The sequence below is a fragment of the Seriola aureovittata genome, chromosome 21, assembly GCF_021018895.1.
Source record: "Seriola aureovittata isolate HTS-2021-v1 ecotype China chromosome 21, ASM2101889v1, whole genome shotgun sequence".
NCBI classification, from domain to species: domain Eukaryota; kingdom Metazoa; phylum Chordata; class Actinopteri; order Carangiformes; family Carangidae; genus Seriola; species Seriola aureovittata.
Window position 1 is genome coordinate 11,520,228 of NC_079384.1, and position 20,737 is coordinate 11,540,964.

At 39.6% G+C, this 20,737-nt stretch overlaps 1 protein-coding gene across 2 annotated transcripts in view; it reads left to right on the plus strand.

Annotated features, from left to right (window-relative positions):
• adkb (adenosine kinase b) overlaps window positions 1-20,471 on the plus strand; it is a 102,688-nt gene extending 82,217 nt beyond the window's left edge. For both annotated transcript variants that reach the window (XM_056366396.1, XM_056366397.1), the window contains exons 8-11: window positions 7,100-7,135; window positions 10,778-10,892; window positions 18,910-18,996; window positions 19,317-20,471. In XM_056366396.1, the coding sequence (XP_056222371.1) occupies window positions 7,100-7,135; window positions 10,778-10,892; window positions 18,910-18,996; window positions 19,317-19,441 (363 nt within the window). In that variant the 3' untranslated portion in view covers window positions 19,442-20,471. The remainder of the gene's footprint in view (window positions 1-7,099; window positions 7,136-10,777; window positions 10,893-18,909; window positions 18,997-19,316) is intronic.
• The last annotated feature ends 266 nt before the right edge of the window (window positions 20,472-20,737 follow it).

Genomic DNA, 20,737 nt, shown 5'->3' on the forward strand with positions numbered 1-20,737 from the left:
CTTATGCAAACCCTGCTTTCCCGTGCTGAGATTGCTATCAGCAGAGATATTTATGTGCTGCACATGTTTCCGATTGTTTAACCTTTGGACCTGTGCTGTAGGTGCTGCTGCTGTCCCTGTGGGCTTGCAAAGAGACCTCTCTCCTGCCCTTGTAGGCAGACTCAGTCAGATGAGAGCAGAGGCTGTTGCTAGAGGTGTGTAATGGATTGGCAGGCAAGGGCACTGTTGAAATTGGTCACATGAAAGCTGAAGTCGACCCCGCACCTGCTTTCAAGTTTGGACAAATCTCATCAAAATGGATTTACTTTGGTTATTTCCTTGATTCTGCCTCTATTTTACATTTTCCACTTATGCAGACGCCATTTATTTGTTTGCAGGTACTATATATAGTAATGAATTGGCATAATTTAACACTGCTAATTCTGAGTAATAAATCAAGTACTTGTAATCAACTTTATTTAGAATGAACAACAAGTATATTCTCTATGTATGGTTGTCCCTGAATTAATCTGCAGAATGAGAATTGGCCTCGACTTTACTAAACTTGAGACATTTCCAATCTGTTCTGAAAGCCAGCTTTCAAAAATGCTCGATCACATTCCCTTAAAGCACTACAGCTGCAGTGTCGAGAACTTAACCACAGAATACAAAGAAAAAAAATGAACAGCAGACTGCAGTTTACACTAAAGATATGACAGCGACAGTCATTTTCCATCTATTTCAGTGGCATTTTGCAGGTGAACCAGAACCTCTAAAGAGTTGCTGTCAGTTGAAAACTACAAATGAACTAAAGTATTCTGTTCATGCTGAAGATGAAGAGATACTGTTCAAATCCTGTCCAAATCCAACCACAGCAGATCCGCACCGACACGCCTCTTCCCCACAGAAAAGCCTGCCATACAAGTCACAATAACACACTAAACAAATCATCATAGGAAAACATACAAACTATGGTTTCTTAATGCAGAGCCATTCAGCCATCAAACATATTTAATTTGAATGTAGGCGTACTGTAAGTGATGCATTGTGGAGCTGTAGAGTGAAGGAAGCAATACGCAAAAATATATATGTAATTTAATTTAATCACATTATCAAGTCAACAGATACTCAGTTGTAATGGATTTGGATTGGAGACCGGAAAAGTCATCAGTAAAGCCTTTTTTCTAAGCAGATGCAGTTTACAGCAGTGCATTATATAATGAACATAGCTTGAGGTGATCAGAGATTTGACAGAAGTTGAAAATTAATACCATCTTATGCATTGCAGAAGATATTGCAAATGTAAATGCTCTGTCTCACAACAATACGCCATCTGGTGAACAGTGGACAAAGTTGTATAAAGTAGAGGTGGAAATAATGGAGTTATTTGGGAAAAAAAAAAAAATCACAATTGCTAGCAGGTGTTTTTTGTAAGTGCTTTTTCACAACGTTGATAGGAAGACAAATTTGAGGTAATGCATTTGGGAGTTAGAGGAAGCCCTAGTTAGGAATCCAGCTAAACTGTCTGTGCATGGCAGACAGGAACACAAAAACTGATGTGCATATTAAAACCGTACGATCTACACCATAATGTAAGAAAATAACTAGGTAGAGATGAAACATGCCACCTAATGGCTCGGTAAAAACTAAAGTGAAATTCCATCAGTTGTTGTTGAGTAAATTCCCAGAGGCAGTAAAAGCGACTGCTGCCTCTCTGGAGTTTGTTATTCCTGCGTGTGTGTTTACCCTCATGTTTGTGGCATGTCATGCTTGAGCAGGATTGCTACGTTCTCCTGGGAGCTTTAGGAGGGCTCGGTACAGGTGATTTATTCCTCCTAATCTGTCCTGCACAGTAGCAGGCGGCTGCCTTCCTTCCACTCAGCATGAGTGAGGTGCTATCATCTTGCACGATCGTATTGATAATCACCTGCGGTCGTTATCGGCCCACGCATCACGGAGGTGGCAGCTTCCTGTTCAGCAGCGCCTGGACTCGTGCTGGGGGCTGACGTCCTGACATCCAGGAGGAGTCATGTTTGTGACCCTGAGGCCAAGTCAAGGGCGCTTACAACCCCCAGTGATGCCATCACCTCGATCAGTTATTCATTCTCCACCCCACCCCCCACCCCCCTGTAATGTATGCTGTAGTAATCTGGCTGGAAATGCTTGAGTTGAATGCCAGATGTTGTTTTTACTGGGCATTTATGAAAAGCTGTCTGCCTCGCCTCAGTGATGTCATACACTTACTTGCAGGGAAGGAGGAAAATGTCATATGCCATTGTTATATATATCTGTAAGTACTGATAATTTGCTGAATTATTTGAGATGTCATGACCCAGTCATGCTCAGTTTAGTTTAAAAGGTTTCTACAGTAAGTGATTTGTCATTTCCGACTGATTTGTCCAGACCTAATAATTTGCTCTCCTCTGGTTTGCACAGTGTGACGACTAAACCAGTTAAAAAAACATATTTTCTACAATGGTGAAAGTCGGTTCTCCTGAAATGGTTCTAGACTGAAAACACTCATGTCTTTGAAATGAGCTCTTATTGAAATGTTCAGAAAGGAAGAAGAAAACAGGGGTGTTGTTGTAAATAACTTATCAGGGCTATACCCTCCTCAGTGCCGACTATCGCCTCCTCCCAACACACACACACACACACACACACACACACACACACACACAGACACACACACACACAAACACACACAATGTACCATACAATACAATTCAATTTCTGCCTCAGCATCAGCTTGGGCTAACACGGTCAAGCAAATGCCTATTTTCTGAATGGCCTGGGGGAGTTACGCTTTTCAGCTTATCAACTTTTATTAACCTTAGCACTGAGGTTTGCTCTTTGATTTAGATTCTTTGGGAAACACTGAAATTGGATTTTTTTTCCTCCCAACTCTCACTCCTGCTGTGACATATGCTCAACAACTTGTTACACAGAGGAGAAAAAAGTAAATGCTTGCTTTGGTTTGTTTGTGGCAATATTTTTTATCACAAGAGCCCATAACTTCTATGGCTTCTTAATTTCATGTCTTTCGGGTGTCCTTATCTCCCATGTTAACATGCATTAAGTGTTATGACCAGTAGCAAATGTCTGATATCAGATGCAGAGTATAGCGAAGTCGAGGGGCCTATTGGTTCTGAAGGTATTTTTGGACACTGTAAATTTGCATGTCAAATTTTCCTGTTATGGTAACATCTATGTTCCTCAACATACCATCATGGAATAATTTAACAATAGATTAACAATATGTTATTTTATGTATAAAGTGGCTTAAAAGCATCTGTAATCAATTTTTTATTTTTATTTAAAAATGGATCACACAACTGCTTGAATGTGAAAGGTGTCTCTCGTAGTGATGAACCCAAAGAAAATGATCACCCATCTCTGTAGTTCTCTTCAGATCTATGGAGCTTTTATTATTTTGTTTCTATGACCTGCAACTTTACTATTTTGGTTCACTCTCACAGCTCTCATAGTGTTGCTTCTCACCACATCAGGCAGCCACCTTCAGTGACAAAGCTCTAAAAACCCGCTGTATACTATAACCTCAGCACCAAATAACAGAGAGACACAGTTAGCGTCTAGCCTGTGAGTGTAGTGGAGCAGCCAATAACCCAGGTACAGTATTTTTCTCAGTTGGTGGAGACCAAAAACAGAGCTAAAATGAAATGATTCGACATTAGCATTTGCTTGGTGGCTAGAAACACGAATCAAAATTAAAAACTTATGTTGCTCTTTGTCTGCAGGATATGTAAATAACTATAGGCTAAATTTATTTTGATAATTTGCCAGTGCTGTGTTTGTGGCTTGTTTCCAGTGCTCCCAAGTGAAAAAAAAAAAGTTGCTAGAATCATAAGAATTGACCCATAATCTGAAAGTAAAGTCATTCAGCGTATTTAGCAGTACAATCTATCAAGCTTTAAGATCAGTGATTGAATGTTTCTAACCATGGTGCATTTTGGGAGTTGTAGTTGAGTTCTTTCCTCATGTTTTTTTTCATGTACACAATCTTCTGCCTTTTGACTTTCTATCATTTAACTAGAATTTTAACACGGTTTCTCTTAGTTTGCACTGTTGATTCAACTGGATGAGAAGTGCCCCAACCACAAGTCAACTTACATTATCTATGAGAAAATGAATAAGGTCTTTACTTCCTGACCCCTGAATGCCTACTCTGCTCCTCTTCACAAAGTATTAGATAAATACTGAATGCAGATTCAGCAATGTAGGCTCATTAAAGAGAAGAAAACAAAATCCATACGACATGGATAAGTTCACACATGATAACAGCGCACTGTGCTGTACAGACTGTCTCTAAACGAGGCCTGCTAGGCTCCTGTCACTTATAGTGTCAAGGAAAACAAAGTGTGAAGCTTTGAAAACTGCCCTTTGCGTGAAGTGTGTATTTCCTCTTTCATTTTGCTTGGCAAGAAATTGTAGACACCCCCCCCCCCGACTGGGCTCTGGATTATTAGCTTAAGCTCTCTAAAAATATCCCTTTGACTGTTTAAGCCTCTGACAGCAGTAACATCTCACACATTCTGATAGCTTTATACTAACTATGGCTGCAGAGGGCTCATGCACTCAGCCCGCCTTGTTATCTTTTACCTTGTTTGCCCGAGGAGGAGAAGGAGGAGAATTTACTGGCCCCCAAAATCTGCAACAGTCCTCTCTCCTTCGGAATCATCAAAGGCAAGCATGCAATCACAGCAATCTCCGAACAAACGAGATGTTTTTTTGTTTTTTTTTGAGCATGAGAGGATTTTGCCCAGATGTCACTCGAAGCACTTGTCATTGTTGCGACAGCTGTAGAGGCACATGGACCATCATTTGAAAACTGTCGACCACAACATACCAAAACAGCACACGTCAAATATGAAACATACACGGCCTGAAACATAAGATTTTGGAATAGTAATGCTATGAGCCCTTTAAGGAACAGTGACTTTTATTGCCTATCATTTCAGTTTTATTGGCCTGCTTGTGTAGTCTCAGTAATTGCATATTTACCACCTTACAGTATTTATCATACAAATACATTAGGTTTAGCTGAGCTTATACTACCAAATATTTTTGATGTTGGCATCCATAACAGCTCATAGAAATTAATAAATTCCTAAAAGGGATTACTCTGTACACATGTGGCTCATAGACATTGCTTCAATTATCTTTTCTTCTACCACCCACTCTCTCTCTCGAAAAGCTTTTCTCACAAATATTATAGCTGCTAACTAGAGAGAGACGGAAGGTGAGATAGAGGCATGTGCAGCTCGACAGCACCATCGTTATTCCAGCCTTCATTCATGTGTCTCTTTTAAAATGTTATGAGATGAAATATCACTGTTTTGACAAGACATTTTCTAAGCTGCTCGTGTCCCTGCGAGATGCTTCATGCTCGTCTGTGACGGAGCATTCCTGAGGAGAGAAGTCAATATGTGGTTGTAAATAAATGAAAACAAATGTGAGACCTAAGCCCTCGATAGATTGAAGAGGCGAAGGGAGGAGGGAAAGAAAAGACTACGCACCTTTGCTCATTATAAAACTGCTCCTTGACTTCAGTGGCTAATTGACTAGCCTCTCAGCCTCTGTGTGTGTTGAAGGAGAAGGGGGGTGATGAATTGACATATTGCTGGCGCTGTGATGTTGATCCAATACAGAAAGCCATGAGGCTTTTTCCTCCAGGGACCAGTAACCTTATTGTTCCATGTCATCTCCTCTCTATCTGTTTCAGGACCAGGTTGTCAACCTCTCCCCAAGGTCACGCAAACACCAGCACCCCCTCTGCAGATAATTGGATTATTTAAAATCATAGCATCAACTTATTGCCCCGTCTGGGGTCAAAAGTGAATTTAGTGCATGAGGTTGTCTGTCATGATTTGTGGCATCCTTTTGACCTGACAAGCAACAGCTTCTGTCGTCAGTTAAAGGATCATACCAGTGGTTTTGGCCTATTTACTGCTAATCAGATACTGTACATCACAGATAACCACATTGTAAACTATGCTGGTGAGTTTTAGATTTTTGGATGTATTTTCCCGACTATTCCGAGCTTCCATTGGTTTCCATTCATTTCTGTATTATATGAGAAATCAATTAACAGACCCTGAAACTTGTCTCAAAAGCTCTGATATGGTATAATTTTATAATTTTGGATACAGACACCATTGCAGACACCCACTGTTTTCCATCTGTTTCTACTCATTTCTGTGTGATGTGAAAATCAATTAGCAGAGTCTTGGAACTTGTCCCAAATTCCCAAGTCGGGACATATTTTGGTTCTGCAGATCATGTATAAGTTACATTTTTGCTGAAAAATTTCAAATGCATGCCATATAATTGATAAATTTTGGATGTGTTTTCCCATTCAGCCATTGGTTCCCATTAATTTCTAAATTAGATGAACATCTTTTATCTGACTATTGAAACTTGTACCAAAGCTCCTCAACTACAAATAATATATACTTTTTGTCTGGTCATTTTCAAATGCATTATGTACAGTTTTAGATTTTCACTCTTCCGGGCACCCATTGGTTCCCATTTATTTCATTACAGTATGAAAATTACATGACAGACTCCTAAAACTTGATTGAGTTGTCTAATTCATAACAGTGAACATCCAATCTGCATGATTTTTTGTTAAATCGTTGTTGTATAGTAATGCAGTTAAATTGCAGATAAACATTGCATAAACATTGGTACGGGCCTTTATATTGCACCTGTTAGGAAGCTGAAGCAACATATAGTAGATGCTGAATGCCTGTAGTGTTGGGGATTCCCAAATACCAGCACACATTCATGGTTTCAGTGGTGGTTTCATGGCTGGAGGCTGACATGGTGTTATCTCATGCTGCTATGGTAAGATGAGATGAAGTGGGGCAATAGATTAAATGGGTGGGCTGCATGCCTATTAAATCAGGAGTTGGCGGAGCAACACTAACTCAGGTTACTTATTCTCAAGTGACACGGCCACACATGTGAGGAGCAGAGTGAAGCGAGATGGCTTTACTTCCATGTCTGGAGTGTGACATTCTGCTCTGTTTCTGACTCTGTAATTAACCGCTCATTTGTGTGTATGTGTGTGTGTGTTTTTTTTTTTTATCTTTTCTAGGAGGCGGCCACATTTGCCAAAGAGCTGGGCTTTGAGGTGAGTTGACCAGCAATTGCACACTAAACAGATCCTAAAGGTTTATTTTTGCTGATAATGAAGTTCTTTTTGGACAGTGATTGATGTGCTATTATACTCTCCAGGCCTTGCAGCAGTTGCTATGGAAACCTGGCAGTCGTCATGGTTTCTTTGTTCAGCCAGCTCTCTGTTATGACGCACTCTGCTAGGTCTGCACCCAACATCGCCTACAGATGTTATTTATTGAATTTTGAAAAGCCTCTTGGGAAGCTGAGAAGTTGGGCATGGTTTCAAGCCTTTCTCTGCAGGCTCGGGGCTCATCAGGTTGCCTGGTTAAAAAGCCTCCTCATTATCTTCATTGCACTCAGGGATGATACTGTATGTCTTCTCTTCACTGCTATAGCATTACACCACACTAAAACACACTGTAGTCTTTAAATAACCAAATTACAGCCACCTGTGGTTTTACATTATAGAAATGAAAATTACAGTGCTTGTTACCCCATAGAATGTACACTATGTGTAAGTGGGGCTGCCTCTTAAGTGTAAAATGAATGCTCCCTTACTCTATTTTTTTTACTTGTTTTTTTGAATATTCCTCACAGTGCTATTTAAATGTGAAATCAAAAACACAAATTGTGCGTGAGTTTTTCAAAATGGGCTCAGGTATTTTAAGTGCCTTCTCTCTTTCAAAGGTAGAGCTGCCTTGAATATGGCTCTGCTCTGTGTGAATAATTGTCATCCAGAATCACTAACGGTGTGATCAACGTGACTGGAATAGAAATGCAATCCTGATGGCAGTGACAGGTTTAAGAGAGGAGTAGGGATGAAGGCAGGAAAAAAACGGGGGGGCTCACATGAAAAAAAAAAAAACACAAAGGGCAAAGTGTAGACTCTCCTAGTAGTTACAATTCTTTGACATTTTCCATGTCAACCTGATTTGCCAGAACACTCTGCAAAATTGTATTGGATGAATGTGTTTTCTCAGATAACATCAGTGGTGTGTACTGTACTTTCTGCATTTCTAGATGGATGCAGTTCAAAGAGGTTTTCTTCACAGTTGTTTTTTTTTTTCCCTCTTGTCACTTTATGATGACAATTTTCCTGGCATCGCACAAGCGGGCACACATATCTTACACTGACAAGTCTTCAAAATACGAATATATACACTATAGAGTAGCCTCTAGTTTAAAACAGAAAATAGAATTAAAGGACGTTTGTTATTCAAACATACACAATGCACTTGTAATGTACTGTAATATGAGAACACAATAGTTCTGGCGATATTTTTCCTGATATAAATAAATGTGTATATAATCACATACAATAATCAAAAATCATGAGATTCAAGTTTCATTACTGATCTTGGGAATAATAGTTTGACAAAAGGTTCTCAATACAAGATCCACTTTTCAGTGCTTTCAGTCAAATACCATGGCTTTCATCAGCGGAAGGACTTTGCTCAGTTGTCACGGAGAGGGTTAAAAGACTGTGTCTTGCGTCACATCCAACAACCTGTTATCACACAAATGGAATTATGTCAATGTAATTGAACCATCTCCATGGCAACTGAGCAAACTACATACGAGACATGGCTGAAAGCGCCCGAAAATTTCCAGCAAGCAGATCTTTCGGGAAGGATGTTCTGTCAGATCAAGTTCATGTAAAATTCCATTTGTTTAAGCATTAAACACAATTCCACATTTGTACAAACTGCAGTGACTCTTTTTGACAACATCGTCCACAATCAGTCACTCAAAGTTTTGCAGAATTATAGTTTAATCAATCAGTAGTATGATTCTATTATAAGCCAATAAAAAAAAGCTGAGAATTATCATCCAGCTGTAGCTCAGAAAAGACCAAAAAGAACAAAACACCAAAAAGAAATAACTGCTGTCAGAAACTAATGCACAGTAGTGTGTGGCCCTTTTGAGGGGCACTGTGATTGGATATTGTTGTAGATGCAGCCCACTTGGCAATTTGTGATTCCAAAAACACCACATGATGCACTTTGGATGTATTATAAAACACTGTTATCATCACATTATGGATGACTAACAAAAGTGACAGCAGCACTTCTTCAGTCTAAATACAAGATAAAATGCTTGTCCTCTCCAAAACAGCAATCAGCAGATCTGAACACACTCGCCTGATTGTGATCTGTTTCCTTTAAATGCTCAAAGAACTATCTGCATCACAGCTCTAATTGAATCTTTCCCTGGCAGTGTTTCTCAAGCAGCCTGCAGTGCAGACAATCGGTTTCTCACTGGCTTCAACACAGAAGCACAATTTAACACCCTTGTAAAGCTTTCATATTTCACGGTTTGTTGATTTATGTCTGATCAATTGCCTCACAATCGTAAATATTGCCATTTGTCAGCAGTAAACCAAATTGACCATATCATTTGTCAATTCATTTGTTTTTTTTGCTCACGCTGTACATTATGTTTCTGCATTATTTTGCCATAGGAAGTCGCCAGGTGAGTATTTCTGCCAGGCATAAAAGAGGAAGTTGTCTATGTGTGTGCTTGTGTGTGTGTAGCTGTGCCCTGCTCAAGAGCCATGATGCTTACCCTGCCACCTCTGGACCCTTAGAACCTTAGTAGAGTAGAGCGCCTTTTTTATGTCAGGGAACATAAAACCAAAGGGTGACAATGTGCCGAAGCCTTGTGCGGTTCTGCATTCAGTGTCTGGAGGAGTGCTTGTGGTTACATCCAGTCACAGTGACAAATTGCCTTTTTTTTTTTTTTTTTTTTCGCTGTCACTTGCTAACAGCCTCTGTATTAACCTCACCATTAGCACTTACTTAGAGTGTTACACCCATTTTTCCTCGGCCCAGGGTCTCCCCGGACCTCTCAGGGCTGATTAAAGGACGTTTGGGAAGCATTTAGAGGTGTAAAAGCTCATTGGTTTGAGTGAGCCAGTGTGGCTGGTGGTATTGGGCTGGAAGCCTATCTGTCTGATTACTCCCATAACCACAGTATTTGCTCACCCTGAAGGTGCTGGAGTGTTAGCTTTGATACAGATGCTAGAGGCGTCCACGACCCTTAATGCTAGCTCCTCAGTGTGCTGTATTACAGAAAAGCAGAGTCCACCCCACTGCGAGATGGCGATAAAGACATTGCACCTGCTCATAGTACATCATGATGAGTTAATAATAAAGTAGCACTGACAGGTGTGGGTTTTTTTATCCCTCTCATGATCAAAGGCAAGCACTCTGGAGAGTTCTGTCGTCTCCAGGCGAGAATATCCATTCTGTGCAGATGCTGAGGAGAAATGGCCTGTTTCAGGAAGAGAATGATACAGTACACGCACCACATATCCCCTCAGCTCGCAGAAGTAGCTTTATCTGACAACAGCATATCTTCACACGCTTATTTTCATCTCACTTAGGTAATATGACATTCTAATACTTTGCAGCTCGCCTGTAACTGCATGGAAGCGTCATTGAGCGCTTCTATTGATCTTTTCTTAAAACGGTTTCATCGCCCATCTGGTTCCATTATCACTTGATCCGTCGGCCAGGATGGGAAAAATCTGACCTCTCTCATTCACAAGGGTGATCGTTGATTAAACTCCTCACACCTGGCTTGCTGCAACACATTCATTCAACGTAACATACTCACCCAGTGGTCTGGTGTTTTTTTTTTTTTTTTTTTACAGACAGATGACATCGCAGAGATTGCAAAGAAGACCCAAAACCTCCCGAAGGAGAACACAAAGAGGCAGCGAGTGGTGGTCTTCACTCAGGGCAAGGACGACACTGTTGCAACTGTTGGTAGGCCATTTTTGTTTTTCCGTTTTTGTTGGCTTATCTGCACATACTTTCACTTAAGTACCACTCGAGGCCATCCCAACTTTGGCCCCTTTTGGACATCTTTACCCTTCATTTAAACCTCATATCTCAAGACTGCAGAACACAGCTTTAAATAGATGCTCGATCGCTGACTGAAGAGAGCCGAATGCTATCAGTAATTTCTTTGAAGTTAACCTCCAATATTGACACCAGATGTTAAAAAAAAAAAAGAATGCTTGCACTACATTCTGTCATTTCAGAGCATAAAAGAAGTGTGGGGGATGCAGAGAGCAGGCATTGATTTGTGAAGTACTTCTAACTTTGTCTTGGACAGACTCCAGGCCAGTCCTCAGCAATTTTTAATGCTTCAACTCTTACATCCTGGCTTTTTTGTCATGTAAAATGCTACCAGAGTGACCTTGGGGAGAGGTTGACAACATTGGTCTTCAAATCAGTCCAATTTCTTTTGATACAGGGCATATTTGTTAGTGGGACATTAAAAGGCAGTGTCATCGTAACTGAGCAGTGGTTGCAGGTTTAAGCGGTGTGGGGAGAGATGATGGTTTCCGATTACTGCTGGGAGCCTTTGCCTTTGTTTGGAGCCACAGGGTGTCTCTCCTCATTGCCCTTGCAGTTCAGACTAGTCGTGCACGGGGAGAGATGGCCTCAGGTAAAGACTCCAACATATCACTCATCACTGGGGACTGCAGAAGCACAGCTACAGAATGACTGTTAGCACTACAGGGCACTGTCTTCACATGTGTCCAGTGTCCTCAATTTCATACTGGTAGCAGGAGTATTTACGAGCTGAGGCTTTGTACAGTGTGACATTGATAGCATTATTACACGATCAATAATTAATGGTGTCCTTTCTGCATTTCCTTTTGTGATGATTTTTTTTTTATCTGCGATCTGTGCTGTCATTTTGGCCAGAACTCTCAAGAGACTATCTTGGTATAATGAAGGTTAAAGTGGGAGTATTCAATATTTTTCTATAAACAATGGGTGAAACAACAAGGCATAATTTGAAAAGGGAGTGATGAACTCAGAATTATTACACGACTCAGCAGTTATCCTCTGCTCTACAGAGGTTTTTAACGTCTCTTTGCACGTTGTTTTGGTTTTACGGCCCGCAACTTTACATCAGCACCATGTACAACCACAGTAGGCAATAATTCAGCAATAAAGCTCTGATAGACTCACTGTAAGCTACCTGTCCAGCAGTAAATAGCAGAGAAAGCAGACATAGTGGAGAATTTAAGAGATAGATATTTCCCTCAGGAGTTGGTAGACACTAACAATAGGTTTAAAGGAGAGTGAATGTTGGAATTAAATGCATTAGGTGGCAAAATCATGACTCTAAATTATTATCAGTTAATCATATCTACTTACGATATATTATGATAATGTGTTGATATGTTGTTTAACTATATAATGCCCCTATGGTATCTTCTTTGTAATGAGTTGTAAAGCTGCTTGATATGGTTGAAATCAATATAAAATTAAAATAACACTATAACACTACAGTTATTTTAACGATGTCACACCATGCCAAATAAATATGCAAAATTACATTCAGCGAACTGTATTCTACTCTTAAGGGCAACACATACAGGCCTTGTGTTTTTATAGCCATAGCCCTCACTGGACACACACAAGTAGTTGTGATATAGAAGTTGGGATATGTTAATCTGAACAACAAATTTCAATGAAATTGCATTTTCTGGCGCGTCTCTGCAAGAAATAAAGTCGCTAAGTCATAACCTCCGGGAAGGAAAATGAAGCCGTTACAGAAGTGCCAAAAACTGCAGTTCCTCGAATGACCACTTGAGGCTGTCTCCAAAAGCGAGTCAATCCCCATAGACTCCCATGTAAAAATGCCCAACTTTACAGCAGAAATAAATATGTTTGCAGCCTGGTAAAAAAAAAAACATTTTTTTTATATACAGTGAGTCTCCTGTTAAAATTGTATTAAAGTTATGCATTACATGAGAGCAAGCTGCTACAGACCAGCATGCACCTTACCCCACCTCTTTGACCATTTTTGGATTAGCAGCGAGTCAGGCACTGCCAAGATGGCAACGGCGGAGCAGCCCACTCTGAGCTTCTAAACCGCTCTTAAGAAATCTATGGGTGACGTCATGGAGACTACATCCATTTTTATTTACAGTCTATGGATGTCGCCTGTGCATAGGCTTGCAATAGGCGACAACAGGCACGGGTGTTCAGATGCACATTATATTGCTACTTGTGTGTGCTGCTCTTCATGCATTACATCAGACAAAATGCTTCAGGCTTGTACAACTGAGGCTGACTTGCTTGGAATCATTAATTCAAGCCACAGAATTTTGTAAAAGAGCAGGGTGATGTGATTATATCATCGCAATACGATTCATGTGAAAGTCGGTAAATGATAAGTAGCATTTATTTTAGCTGAACAAGCTCATTTGAATTTTCATTATGAAAGTGGAATTCCTGGAAGTGAGTTTCCTTTCATGAGAATTTGAAAAGAAGTCTTTAAGCAGAAGCCCAACAGTTAAAAAGAACAGAAATCCATCCATTGTGCTGGAGGTGATGGATAATTCCTCCCTGCTTCTCTCATTGCTCCAGCATGAAGACAGAGCCGTGCGCCTCGGTGAACTTTATATAAAATACATGATGAATGCAGGCGGGATGAAAGACAATGCGTTTCAGATGTCATCTACAAAGGCAAACATGATAAATGTCATTGACTGTGCTATCATTACAGTGGAGCAGTTACAGTAGTAGGTGCAGCAGAATTGGTGTGTTTGTGTGTGTGTATGTGTGTGAACATCACGGTTCATGCCAGCCAAATAAATGTCAATGTAAAAAGAGAATTAAAGATTTTCATTTCCCAGAGGCGGCGCTCTAATAAACTTGATCTCTCATTTTGTTTGCAATTTGTCCTCCTGTCAGGATTTGATCATTTGCCAGCCTCTGCATGTCATGTTAAACCATTTTATAGTGATTAAGGATGGGAGAATGCCTTCCCCCGTGGTATAATTCTCCAAAAAGAGATGTCAATTTGTTATTGTTCTTTTTTTTTTTTTTCTCCCTACCCTTCATTTGGAGCCTTTCATCACACCACCGCTTCAAACGTGGCTTTTAAGAGCTGGGAGCACGGGAAATGGCCCTTTATTTAGCTGCCACTGACACTGCTGAACTACACTGGGCTTTTGCTTATACACCCATTAAAGCAGTAATTAAGATCATTGTGCCCTGAACCTTAACGGTGAGGAGATCTAATAAACGATCATTCAGCAGGGGTTGCCACTCTAATCGCTGATAAGGACTTGATAAAGCCTGACTCGGCTTCTCGGCGAGTTTTAGAGCTCTCAAGGGGGCAAGGCAGGCAGATTTCAAGTTTGAAAAAAAAAAAAAAAAAGCCCTGATCTATACATGTTAATCAAATGAGGTAGAGAAAGAAGTGAATACTGGATACAAGACAAAAGACTCTTTTCTGTTTTGTTTTTTTTCTAAAAGATATGGTAATTTGTCATTCACCAGAGTTGGATTAAACATTGAAGAATTATTTTAAGATGTACTTGAAGAAATTTAAATAGTCTCTTTAAAAAGCGGGATGTTTATATTCTGCACCTCATAATAGACAAGTCAATTAACAGCCTGTGCTATGAGAGAGACCTCCTCCTTTTCCCTTGGCATCTCTCGCTGAAGTGTTTTCTTTCATGTCTCTCTGAAAGGATATTGGTTGGCGATGATCTTTTGCCTGTGGTTACAGTAATTACAGGCATATGTATTTTTTTTCTAACTCAATTGTGAACAAAGATGCTGGTTATGATAGGGAAACAGATTGAATGTCAACTTGCTCCTAACCTGTCGCGTTTGCCAAGAAAGCGGTAACGTTTTCCTCTCCGAGGCTCGGAGTTTGGCTGAAACGCAGCAGGAAACGTTCCAGAAGAAGTATTCTCGGGCAAGTTTCTCACACAAAGATGTTGTACTTAAACTCTGTTGAGTCCTTTCGCTCATGCCTTTTAGCAAAATAGTCATGTGTAATTGAGCCACTTGGCAGCTCAGGGTTTAGAAATTATGTATTAATTGTTTTACTTGTGTAGATGATAAAGTGAGACTTGAATCAAAGTTAATTTTAATGACCTGCCAACTATTTGATCCACCTGTTATCTGTCAAAGCAACAGTATTGAGCGCTGGAACGCCACCAAGTGAAGCGTGTCAAAACAATGCTCCATATGCTCATTTTCCAATAAAGGCTAGGTCATCTTATTTGCATGTACAGTCTCTTTTTGTACAGTCAGTGTTGTGCTGTGAATTGGCATTGTTCAAAAGAATAGTCAATAATAAAGGACTTAATTGATACTCATTTCAAAGAGACGCCTGTTGAAAGAATTTCTCAAGTTTAATCACCACCGTTCAAGAGTTGTAATGAGGGAATTATGAAAAGCGAATTAACAAAAGCACACAATTATAGCTTTACTGCAAGGAAGTATTTGAATTCCTTCGAGTTTCTTCTCCATTTTTTTTTTTTTTTTTTGTCCCCTGTTGCAGGTTACCTGTCAAAGCATAGCCATACTGCACTCCCACGTATTCACTACCAATCTGCTGCTTCGCTCATTTTTATTAAACCAAATTCTAGGATGAAGAATATATTAATGATTTAAAAAAAAAAAAAAAAAGTACAGCCGAGTTTTATTCATTGAAAATAATGTTGTGGATGTCATTACAGTTAAATGTGAAATCAGTTCAGCAAAGTGATGTTTTCAGACGTTCGACAAGCCAGTAACAACAGAGTCAGAGTATTTTGGCAGGAGTGTTTTTTTTCTTCTTTTTTTTTTCATTGCCATTTCCATGACAGATTTTTGCCAATGAGATCTTTGTTACAGATGGCTGGGGGATTGTTGGCCTGTAACTTGAGTTAACATGTCAGTCAAACTTAGTAATTCGCATCAGTGAGATTATGTGAACTTTCCCCCAGCAGCAGAGAACAAACTCTGAATGTGATAATAGAAGCAAGAGGAGTATGGGATGTCTGTTGTACCATGTTTATGTAAGTGCCATTAACCAGCATCATGCAGCCCACAGTGGACTAATCAGTCAGGAATGTGAATAGGATGTCTTTTAGGTGCTGAAATTCAAATTCACATGTTCACATCTACATGATTTACAAACAGTTTAAAGGGTTTTGAAAAACATCTCTCTGTTGTCATATTTAAAAAAAAAAAAAAAAAAAAAAAAAGACTAAAATATCAAAGTACAAGTCCAGACACATGTACCTGCTGAGCACTCCCTCCAGGATCTGAGAGTTTATTTGTGGTTATGATTTGTGGCCAAAATTAATGAATTTGCAGCAGTTCTAAACAAAAAAGGCAGTAAAATTTGTACCTATTTTTAAGTTATTATTTTGGATTGAGTATGTTGTATAGATTGTAGCAAAATTGCAATGCTTAAGTTTGGGTTACATGAAATTGACTTGACTTTATTAAAACAAGACTGTCAGCCTCTGTGAAGCTGTACTTCTGTACAATGTTTCTTTAAGCTAAATGCTAATTTCAGTGTTGATGTTTATAATGTTAACCACATTCACTCACTAGCATATTAGCATGCTAATATTTGCCACTTATCACTAAAGACGACACTGATTTTGACCTGATGATGGCGCTCAGTCAGAGTTATTACAGTTCATCCTCTGGGAACCATGAATGTCTGTAAATAGCAATCTGAGATATTTCAGAATGGACCAAAGAGGACCTACCATGCTAACCCTGATACTGTAAGCAAACTTGTCTCAGCCTATAAAAGGACTTTTGTGGACATCATGGATGCATTTTTGGGTGGTTCTCAATTTGTTTATTTTATCCTGAAATTTCCAGAATTGAAAAGTTAGGTTGAATTGGGTTTTTTTGTGTGAAACAGATTTCGACTTTTGAGTTAAACACACAACAAACAACACCATCAACGCAAACGTTTCAGTATACACCAAAGTACAATTAAAGAGTTTCCCAATTCTCAGTGAAATTATTTTTTAAAGGATTTTAATAAGAATCCAAAAACAGAGCTGTTAATTGCTACCTGACACCTCTGTATGCATGTGCGATCGCAAAGATGAGCGTTACCTCAGGTGAGAGGTTACCTGGTGGCAAACTGTCTTACTTAAAAGACCTGATTCTTCCCTGTGCCGCCCCCACTGGAGAGAGCGAGCATTTTATTTTAACTACTGCAAACATATTTACACACAGTTGTTTCTATTGGATTTCTTGGCTCTAATAAACAGCAGAAGAATCTGTGCTGAACAAGTGCAGCAGCTTCAGATTTTAAAGCATGCCGTTTTATAGCCGCAAAGTGCATCGCATGAGCACGACCACATCTAACGACTTGAGTTCCTTAACTGTGGAGTAACTGACAAACTGGAATTTATTATTGGCACATTTTTCATGTGCGGTTAATCATTTCAAGAGGGAGGAGGATTCTCAGGCTTCATCTGTGGCATTAATTAAGCAAAGTCGTTATGCTACTAATTAGCTGATCCTAAAAGGATTCTTGTCGTATTGTAATTTATTATCAAAGTGACAATCAGCTGCTTTCCTTTAAAGAGAAAATGTGTCATTATGAAAATACAATCTAACTCTTTATCTGATACATCTTCAGCACCTGACCCGTAATGCGTTCACATACTGCTCTATAAGATGTCATTTTCAACCACAACTTGAGTTTTGCTCACAATTTTCTTTGACATTAGGTGTTGAGCATATGCTCCGCTGCTGGTTGTGTATCTTTTTGCCCTGTAGGACAAGGATAGAAATGTAATCAAAGATTGATAAGATGGGGTGTCTCATCTGCAGCTCAGATATTCTGTGAGCCTTTGTTAGATTAGCAGGGAGCCTCATTAAACAACTTTTTTGTAGATTTTTTTTTTCTCATGTTCTCCTTAAACTCCCAACCTTTTTTTGTCAATAAGAGGTCTGTCAGCCTCCTCATGTTCCTTTTATCCACATGTCAGTCTTTTGTCTACTGCACCTTTTTGAAGGTTCACGTCGGCACCAGAGCCTTGGATTGTTTGAAGATTGTGTGAGTGGTTTAGATTGTTCTGACATAAGTTGCTGATTTAATGTCACTCTACACCTCTAGACTTTGTCATCTGGTAGATTTTTGTCCTCATTTAATGGATTCCGTTTTGAACTGGAACGACTCACAGTAACTGCTCCTGCATTGTTTTTAATTTATCAGAGCGTTCACCTAAAGCTTTAGGGATGTTGATATTTTTTGTATTTGATTATCTGTTGCATTTGGAGCATTTACTCAGAGTCAGTGCAGGACAACATTTCTGAATATACAAACAAGCAATTTAAAGATTCCACTTTGCGCTCTTTTTGAAATAATAAAAAAAATGAACAAGACTTCAGGTGTCCAGCTATGCTAGCGGCTCTTTGTGGCTGCACTTAGTCTCGAATTTAAACATAGCAACTTGGAGCTAAAGGCTAACTCCAGCATGCTAACACACTCGCAGTGACAACACTTACATGCTAATGCTAAGCAAGTGGGTGTTCACCATAATAGCTTAGTGTGTTAGTGTGCTAACATTTACTAGAAAAACACAAAACGGATTGATTTGTTGCAATCCATCCGGTAGTTGTGGGGATAATCCATAGATTATCCATAGAGCCATGAGACTAGCAAATATTCAGCTTTGGTGATCATAATGATACTACGTGAAGTTTCTCGTTCTATTAAGGTTGAAATCTTAATCTCTTGAAAGCTTTGAGTTACTTAACTCTTACTCAAGTCATAATCTTCTATTGTAGGATACTTGTTTAAAAAAAAAAAATTGAATGCTAAAGAACTAAAATCAAATTACCAATTATAACAAAGCCTTGCTGTGCAAAATCAAATATGAATTTTGTTATAGTTACAATCAAAGAAATAATGAGGCACTAGGGGGGTAAGAAAAATGAATTAAAATGCTAGTTTTGACCTGTAGTTAACAGCTTTCCTGTGTCCTGACCACAGGTGAGAAGGTGACCATGTTCCCTGTTTTGGACATCGACCAGAACGCTATTGTGGACACTAACGGCGCAGGAGACGCCTTCGTGGGAGGTAATGCATGAAAATTCTTCTCTACACAGCTTGACTTCCATGTATATTCCCAATTAACCTTTGATTCTGGTCAACTATGTAACACAGTAATGTCTACAGATTATATGAGTGTGACATTTAGCCTGCTGTTTTTACTCCGTACGAGCTCATCATGGCACCACATAAAACAGTCATCATCTGGGTCCTGTTGTGGATGAAACAGCGTTGTCCCTTTTTCCGGAAGCCATTAGTACTGACTCGTATTAGTACTAACTGCTCCCCAAACTATTTTGGAAGTGATGGATGCTTAAAGGTTGGCCTCTGCTCCTCTGTCTACCCAGGATTCCTCTCTGCGTTGGTCCAAGAGCATGCATTGGAGGAGTGTATCCGGGCCGGACACTACGCCGCCAATGTCATCATCAGACGGGTCGGGTGCACCTTCCCAGAGAAGCCAGACTTTCACTGATGCATCCGAGCACTGCTCATTTGTCTTTCCCACAAGATACTTGGATATGTATGCTTCTTCAGGATTTTCTGTACATTTTTTTCTATTTACAGTGACTGACTGCATGGGACTAAGTGCTGCAGCTTGGATATTTTATTAAGCTCAAATAAGCAGCTCAGATGTTTTAATACAATCATAACAATGTACTAGTATCAAATGTTGGAATATTATGGTCATGTTAAAAGGAGTATTCCACTGAAAATCAACTTTTTGAGTATCAAAAACTCAGCGCCTATAGGCGTGAAAGATGGAAACTTCCCAAACCACTCCTACAGCATAATCGACTTCTCCACCATTGATCCATTTGTTCTCTATAGTTAAAATTCATAGTTTCTCTTTTCAGGAAGTAGTGTATTTAGTGACTTATTTGCTAAGTGGCGATAGTTTACATCATACTGACGATCGGATCAGTGGTGGAGAAGAAAATGATCCTGCAGGATGGGTTTGCAAAAAGTTTCTGTGGACATGTAGCTCGATGTAGTAGACATGTAGACATGTAGTTTGTTTCTTGCTCCCTCATGGAGGAGTTCCAATCGATTCTAATGATTACCCAGAGTCAAGGCCAAAAATACCTATTTAAACACTCATAGAAACTTCTCAAACCATCACTCATGCGTAATCTACTTCTCCACTGATCCTTATACCCTAATTATTAAAGCTTCACCAATAAATTGCTAATTCCACTGCTTCTGAGCTTGGAAAAGCTAATAGCGTGAGTATCGTCCTTCACAAAATGGCGAGCTACAAACTTTGTTGAGCCTCCTTTCAGGCCTGCAGGTGCTGAGTGTTGTGATACTGTAGTCTATAAAATTTGGTAAATTTTCAGTTGAATATTTCTTTATTATTCAGCTGTAATACTGCAAAAAAAAAAACATGGATTGGCGTGCCATTATGAGTGGCTGTCCAATATCAGGAACTGAAAGTTTTAACAGGACAAAACTGGAAAGAATGTTTTTTTGTTATTCTACAAATAAAACAATATTTAACTCATCCTGTCGAGATACAACTATTGAAAAAACATGATATTTTGTTTTACTAGCAGCTGAAATTTCTATAAATACACCAACAACAAAAACAATGTTATAACACACTGGTTTGTGGATTTCCCCATTATTTAATCAGCCAGAGGCTCCCTCGTGCTAATCACTTTTGGACAGCTCAACACCCCCCATTATGGAGGGCACGGAGGATTGGGGGGTGGGGGGTTGGGGGCAGGACCAGCCTGGTCTCCTGGCTCCGCTCAGTCACCCCCCACTC